The sequence below is a fragment of the Atta cephalotes genome, assembly GCF_000143395.1.
Source record: "Atta cephalotes unplaced genomic scaffold scaffold00017, whole genome shotgun sequence".
NCBI lineage: Eukaryota > Metazoa > Arthropoda > Insecta > Hymenoptera > Formicidae > Atta > Atta cephalotes.
The window spans coordinates 2,996,984-3,005,867 of NW_012130081.1; the positions used below are offsets into that span (position 1 = coordinate 2,996,984).

The following is an 8,884-nucleotide window of genomic DNA, read 5'->3' on the forward strand; positions in this document are numbered from 1 at the left end:
TACTACTAACGTACTAACTTACTACTTATTACTTATTACTATATATATNTATATTATATATTAGTTAATTAGTTATATATTATATATATATATATATAATAAAAATTACATATAAAATTTGCTATAAAAATTGACTATTATATTAATAAGAATTATTATTTACTTTGTATATGATTATAATCTTAAATACGTGAGAAAGACAATACAGCAGTGGATGTAATGATATTCCTCGCGGTTTCCTTTCCGCACGAAGCTCAAATATTATTCAAACATGTGGATGTCGACGGAAATTCGTTGGAAAAACTCACTTTCCGCACTTCCGCATAATGTGATAAAAGTTATCAAACTCCACGGGATAGAGGCGGCTGTACAATTTGCTTGGATTCTCACGGCATCCTCTCCCGATGACATCCAGCATAATATATGCATTGCAAACTATCCGCCGTAACTCTAAATACGGCTAAAGCCGCAAGCATAATGCTCACAATAGTAGGACATTCCATGTAACAGGATAATACACTGTAATTGCAAGCAAACTGTTGTACCAGGAGAGCTGACAATTGGCGGTGTATGTACACATGGGAGAACGTAATTTTAATTCTAATTAAAATACAATGCCCAGCGTGTGCATTCGTGATAAGATTCTCATCTGCTACACAGTTATCTCTCTGAAAGTATGTCGAATTATAAAAATGTTAAACACGCGCGCCGACGAAGTATCGATCATAAATATTGCTCCGTCAACATTATTACTCGTAATTATCAAGTAACAATGTTGAAGCAAATAAATCAATACATGTCTATATTATTAGCAATAATATAAGCATGAATTAAAGCATACATTTTTCGTATATAATAACATAAAAGATCAAAACTCGTATTTTTACTATTTTATTATTATATTTATATATATTTATATATATATTTATTATATATATTTATTATATATATTTATATATATTTATATATATTTTATATTACTTTTTATGTTACTATCTTTTATTATTTTACATTTGAATAGTAGTCCCATTTGCAAAAGTATATATGAAATATTTTTTGGTGAAAGCGAAAGAACTTGTATAATTATTCTCATTAAAGATTTTTTTAATTTTTCAAGATCTCCTTTTAAGATTTTAACATTAAAAAAAATTAACAAAAATTTGTTAACAAAAATTTGTTGTTTTAATTATCAAAATATGTAATATAAAAAATACAATTTCTATTTATTATAATAACAAAACTTAATTGCTTTCACAGTTGTAGAAGGATTTAATTAATTTGAAAAAGAACTGAAATCCAAAAACAATTAAATCTCAGAGATTTACATTTTTTAATTAAACAGAATTTGTATAATTTCAAGGCATTTTTATTATTCTATTAATAATAAATAAAATTAATAACAATTTATTAGTTTGTCAATAAATTAAAAAATTTATATTCTACGGTACAAATTATTACATTTAATTATTTATTGAAAAAAATACAATGGTTTTTTCTCTTTCATATTTATGTCAAATTTAAATAAAAAATAAACATTAAACACAGATGAAAAATTGGCAAAATAAGTTTTATATAAAAACAATAATAAATGAAAATAAAAAATTTAGTAAACATAGATTAGTCAGAGAATAGAGTGGAGATTTAATTTTTTTTTGCAACTTGACCCATTTTTCTTCTTTGATTTTATGAAATTCGTAATTATTCTTAATTTCATAATTTCAATATTCAACTCGTAAAAAGAAATCCAAAAAATTTCATCATTTTTTTTATTTTTAGATATTGCGACTTTTGCATTTCGACTATTATACCTATTTCTTCTGCTTCAAGGTGTAATATAAAGAGATGCTATAGAGAAAATATGTCACGTAATTGTGCATGTGTTACTAAAAATTAATTTCAAAGAAAATAACTTTTTACAGATTTCCTATGAAAAAACATGATCAAAAATGATCCGACTGGTCAAGATGAGCTCGTATCTATTTAAAATTACAATCGGTCGTTCCACTCAGCGCAGCGGAGCGCCGTTTTATCGGCGCGTATTAATGGAAGATATTTTTTACAGTTTGCGCGTTGTAAACAAGTAACGGAGTTCACGGGCACTACGATCTCTCTAATGCAAGCCGAGAAGCCATGAGAATGTAGGTGAATCGCATAGCAAGCGGCGCCGCTGTCGTTACGAACGGAATGCAGTCCTGCCGAGCCTCTCGCGGAGGCTGGAATATTCTGCATCTTCGACAGGAACCACGATTCTCACCTCACGATCGTTCGAGACGAAACGTCACCTGCATGTAATTGTACTCGAAATAATTAGTGGCAAATATGCGAGAGAGTACCTACACGGCGCAACGATTTTTAACAGTGGTACTTTTACTTCGTTAATTAGCTTCTGGCAGAACGTTTCTTACGGAATGCTCGTGGATAGAATTGAAATTGTTTCAAAGAATGAAAACGGTATTATTTCTCTCATGGGCGTATCCATGGATCTTTTTGAGAGAACTTTTGTTATCATACGTAAAAATGATGTGAGTTTTAATACTATTATTGTTATTATTATTATACATTTAACATATTTGATAATTTAAAATATTTATGATAATTTTGTTAGGAAATGAATAAAAAATTTTGGGTGAATTTTAAACCCTCTCCTCTAAATACATTAATAATTCCTTTATAATAAGATACTTATATAACATAATAAGATACTTATTTAACATAATAATACTAAAAAAATATATGTATCCCGCATTTAACTGTCCGTTTCCACTCAGGGAAAGTATAGATTAGCATTTTTAATGCAATATATTCTATTAGCTTAGTCACTTAGTTTTCAAAAATATTTAATACAAAAAAACGCTGATTTAGTAATATTTGTAAGATTACTACTAAATACAATTTTGAGCGAATAAAGCTGAATGTAATTTTAATGTTAAAGTTAAATATTTCATACGGTAAACTTTTTGTTTTTAAAAAAGCAGAAAATCTGTACAGAGTATTAGTCAACAGTTTCCGTCGCTCGTTTATTATTAGCAGTTTCAAGAAAGCGCATAGTATTGAAGACGATGGTAAGGCATAAGCAGAACCATAAAGATAAGATTCTTATAGTTATTTGTAAAACCATATGTAAAAAAAATTTGTAAAACCACATAGGTTGCTAGGGTCAGCATGACAAATGATTGTAGTTAAACTAGCTAAAGGACTGAATGCGAAAGAAAAGATAATTGTTCACAGTAACACATATTTCTAAGAGACATGAATATTATATACTTTTCACAAGAAGGTAGAACACCTTTCTCGACGGTGAAATCACGAATATCTTATTTGCGAGAAATGTAGAAAGAAAGAGAGAGGTGCAAACGTAAAAATATTACTGGTTTCAAGTTCTTTTCTGCTAGTAATATTGGCAATAAAGATATTGACCTGAAAGTGGAATTAGTGCGATTACATACACGGGTGACCTCAAGAAAGGACCGATTAAGCATGGGAATCTCCGACTTGTGTCCTATCTAATTCAAAAGATCGATCCGGTTCGCACGGCCTCGACGAATTTCCCATAATGTGTGAGTGATAATGGTCTTACGTTAAATCTCAAGTAATCATCTTATTGTTTGCGGGGAAGTTAATTTGAGTACTACTATTGCACCATTCTTTCAACACACATTATTGGTGCCCCGAATTTAATAAATTAAATTTCAATTGACACATATTTGACGTAACCAGAAAATGATGCAATTAATTTTTTTTTACTATTATATACTGTTTCACAATTTTTCCTTTTTCATCTTCTCCTTTTTTTGAACTAACTAAACGTCGATAAGCCTAACCATAAAAGAACAGGAAAGAAACCTGACAGGGGTTTACCCATGGATGTATATACCGTGCTATGTGCCGTCTCTCGAGGCGGTAACGGCAGACTTAACGGTACCCCATTCCAGCCCAATATTTATTCTTTTCGCTGTAAATGCGACATTTCATATCCTCGTGATGCAATTATGACACGAAAGGTAGAAAAGTGAATTGTAACTTGAATTTTGAAAGCGGAATAATTCAATTAATCATAATATTTGAGACAAAGTCAAGGAAAAATAAATTCGTTTTTTATTTGCTCACAAATTTGATATGCCTTTTTTTCCTGATATTCGTTATTATACGCGTTATTATCCTTTATAATTTTAATAGATATCATTATCAACTATAACATTAGTGTTACAATTATTGACAGAGATCTTTTTTACTTCAATAGCGGTTTACTTCAATGACAAGATCAAGCTTCCATCACTGTCATAACTCAATGCAGGATAGTCATAATCCTCGCATCATGCGCGCATTATCTTGAATTGTATGTGTATTAACATCCTAAAAATTTTAATATGAAGAACACATCTATAATTACTTATGATGCTGTATTTACAAAGTCGAAGAATTTTTGAATGAAATGATCAAGTGGAAATTTAATATAAAAGCGTTTTTCACCGGACTGAAATTATATTTATTAACATTAATAATGATTTCGTGTTTAGATTTCGAAACATCTGTAGATTTATTGCATTAAATAGTTAATTGGCTTGTAGCTCTTTATTTTGATATATATTCAAATAAATTTTCTATAAAATAGTTTTATTTTAAGATGCTTATTAGATCGGTATTTCTCGATCAGTATAAATGCGACATTTCGTATCTGCAATTCAAGCGAAATTGTATAATCGAATCGATATTGCATATAGGCAAATCAATGTCACATGAAAGTGATACCACTTCAAAAGAAAGATGGATTGTTTCACGATAGCTGGTAATCGACATGACAAGAGCGCACGCAATTCCGATGCGGAAGCTAGTCTATAAACATCAATGGTGATATAATCTCACGTTCTACGAAAATGTGAATCTTTATTATTTGTTTTTATTGTGATTTTTTTAGCAATATTTTAAGATGCTTATTAGCATTATCAATTTGATGCAATTTGTAATATTATTATTTTACTATTTAATATTATTATTTAACTTCAGTTTATGATTGTTTTAAATCCGACAGTGATCGGCGCGCAGTTTATATAACTTGGAAAATCTATATATTTAAAAATATATATAATATATTAAAAATATATATGTATAAATATTACTTATAAATATCATATTATTAAGCACCAAGATTTAATTTCGATTATATTTAGCCTCTTTATACTTATTTTAAGTAATAATTATAAGTGGAAATAGATAAAAATAAATCAAATAAGAGAAAGAAGATGCTATTTTTGGTCAAAATGGATCTTGATGTTTAATAATATTTGCAAATATATTTTTCAATTCTATGCTGTCCGCCGATTTGATTTGTCAGACTTGAAAAGCAATCATAAACTGAAGCTGAAAATAACATCACAAATTATATAATTACATTAATTCAATAATAATGTTAAAAAGCTTAACATTTTAAAACACTATTTAATAATAATGTTAAAAAGTTTAACATTTTAAAACACTATTAAGAAGTATTTTGCACAAAAATTTATTTGATTTTATTTCAGATATCATGATAAAACATTTTGCTTTCAAAACTCAATTATTATAATTCACTTCTTTACCTTTCGTGCCGTAAATGTTTTCGCTTAAAATTCGACTTTCGCGCTTTCATGAATTCGGCAGATAAATGGATTTTTATCTCAATAGATCTTGAAAATAGCAATTCTCTGTGTAGTCTGAACTAGCCTTCATTTTTGTTCTACTGTATACGCAGTAATTTTGTGATACTTTCACGGTTTGTGCGGTTGGGCGAAAGTCAGGGAGTGATGAAACTCTATGCCGGATATACGTTTCTCGGTGTCATTGCTCTCGCCGCGCCAATGTGATGACGTTAGTAGCTTCATGCAAATATTCTTCCTTGCGCAAATGGAAAACCCGATATAGCGATGGTAAAATTCATGAAAGCTACGGGAGTGACGCGTCAGTCGATGACTATTTCATCGGTGAAAAGGAATGCTTACAGCATTGAGCATCATGGTATTGATATTATGCAGAATTGATAATGATACCAATTCAATATTTCAACATTTCGAAAATATATTAGCCTATAAATTCATAAATCAACGATATTAACATGAAATGGATTGCGATGCGTCAGTCATTAATTTATACGTGAAGAGATACAGAATCCAATATTAATGCTCCAGAATGTAAATGCTAATAAACGAAAACGCATAAAACGCAATAATGATTATGTATGTTTCTGTGATTCAGGAGGCGGAATATGTGAAAATTAAATTCATAAAATTTGCATTAAAATCTTTATTTAATATTTTTTATATAGCAAAATGTCTGCTTTATGTTTTTTAAAAATAATATATTAAGAAAAACTTTACAAATTTCCATGATTTATTAATAACACACTTAATATAAAAGATAATAACTATATTAATGTATTTAGACAACCCATTTAAAATCATTCAATGTAAATGTTGATTTATTTGCCTCGTATAGACTTATTATAAATCTAGTAAGTGTTACACATGTTTCCTTCGTTTATCTCCGTTTTATATGGAAACAATTGGTGAGACACGAATAGGGAAAATATAGGCCATATCACTTATTCGATCTCTACAATTTTATACGGGCTTTAAGTCATACCGATAAATTGCGTATGCGTGTACGCGTTTCGTAATCGTGTCGCCAATTTTATCGTGAACGTGAAGATTTCTGAACGTTTCAATTATTAAAAGGACTGAATTCGGTATTATATTATTTTTCCGCGCAATTTTTCATTGCGATGTATAATAACGAGATATTAATTACGATTGCGGTTGCCACCTTTCCGATTTTTAATTGAAAAATCTATTTATACGACTCTCTTGTAAACAGAAAAAATTCGTTGATTAACCGTTGAAAATTTTAATATTTTTTTAAAGAGAAAACAAATGATAACATTCTTAATTTTTACATACACACGCGGGCGCAAAATCATCAGCAAGAGGAGATCAAATGTTTAAAATGATCCTTTTCTTATAATACAGAAAACAACAACTTAAATGTTACAAGAAAATAATAATTTAAATAGTAATAATTGATTTCAGATAAGAAGACCATCCCAAGCACACAATTACATTCAGAATTTTAATAGTCATTGAAAATAAAATTTAACGGTTTAATATGTAAAATAACCGTTTAAAATTTGAAACTATTTAATAAACGTTATAAAAACATCATTAAAATGTTTATATAACACACACACAGACGTCTATTTAATATTTTTTTACTAATATAAAATATCATTTCATAGACATTTCGACTATTTAATAAACGTTAACGTTAATAATATTTAATTAACATTTTTACATATTATAAAAACATATAATGTATAAACATTCACCAAACGTGAATGGTCTGCTTGGAATCGATGTTCGGCAAAATGCTAGTCGAGGATGGCAACCGTGATTTCCCTCTCCCCGTTTTAATTAAGAAAATTATTATTTAATATCTTTATTTTTCCATGTTGCTATTTTTGCATGTTGTTTCGAAGTTATTGCTATACATACTTTATAATAGTGTGCAAGTATATTTTGCGGACTTTATTCGCGATTTTATATATCTAGTAGGATATCTAGTAGAATTGGAACTAGACATGCAGTGACACGGATATCGAAGCGCTTATCTCCTCATAGTATTGGTGCATACACTGCTGCGAATCCGGACATACTTCTATTTACGCAGTCGCGATATATTTGCATAAATTCTTGACATGTTTTTCAAAAAAATGAGGATCTATATTCATCAAATGTAAATATAACTATCCTTGTAGAGTTATATTCACCATCAGAGATGAACGTCACCAGATGAATGATAAAATATTCCTCAATTACTTAACTGCGTGTGATTCGATGAAACATCGACGCGTTAGTACAAGCATTCTTGAACCTGTTGAAATTTTCGGTGGAGGTCAAGATACCGGTTTCGGACATGCCGACACTCCACCGACTTAAAAACCTATCGGACAAGTTCAAAATACCCTTCAAGACATTGCATCTTTTTGTAAACATTACATTAATTATTTCGCGACTGAATGATGTGATACCGGCATACTTAAACTGGGCGTTAATGTCGCCACGACAACATCACGTTGCGATCATTGATATCTCCACTGAACTTTTAGTTTGTATATCTTTCGTAATTCGTTTTATAATCTATATAGATTAGGCAAAATGTATTAATAACTAAATAGAAATTTTATCTATTATTATTAATTATATTTTTAATTGTTCTTGTTTTTTAAATTATATATTTACAATTAAAGCAATTATAATCATGAATTAAATTATATGTTTTGTCGAATATTTTATAGAACTGTTTCATAATTATTTATGGATAGACTCGCAATTAAAATTACGTTCAATATTTTGTTAAATTTTATTTAAAAAAATATTCCAACAGGCATTAAGAATTCATCGCAGAGCATTTAATACAAATACTCCACGTCTAATTATTCCATCTTCCATCTTCTGACTCACTACCCTATCCCAACCTTTCCTCTCCCGAACTTACCAGATAGTGCAAGGATCGTCAAGGTCACGAGGACCTTCAATCCATTGAGTTCCGCCATGATCATCGATTGCTCTCACAACCCTACGCTTCTTCTAACAAGGTACAGATCAAGAACGCGAATGTCAAGGACGCGATATCGCGTGGACCCTTTCTTCAGGATTCTGCGCACCTGGACCGGTCGTCGTCAATTCGAAGCGAGTTGTGGTGCCTACTGATATTCGCCATTTTGGATCATAAGCCTACAACGAACTGCTGGACATCAGGAGAGCCAACTTCACAGGCGCTGCCTGCGGCACGCCATTTCTTCTTTTTCCCTCGCCTCTCTCTTTCTGTTTTTCTCTCTCTTTCTCTCTCTCTCTCT

At 30.1% G+C, this 8,884-nt stretch overlaps 1 protein-coding gene across 1 annotated transcript in view; it reads right to left on the reverse strand.

Moving 5' to 3' along the window:
- The window catches only part of LOC105618635, a 23,707-nt gene extending 15,126 nt beyond the window's left edge, over positions 1-8,581 (reverse strand). Inside the window, exon 1 of the mRNA XM_012200165.1 lies at positions 8,524-8,581. Within this exon, the coding sequence (XP_012055555.1) occupies positions 8,524-8,581 (58 nt within the window). The remainder of the gene's footprint in view (positions 1-8,523) is intronic.
- Positions 8,582-8,884: the final 303 nt, after the last annotated feature.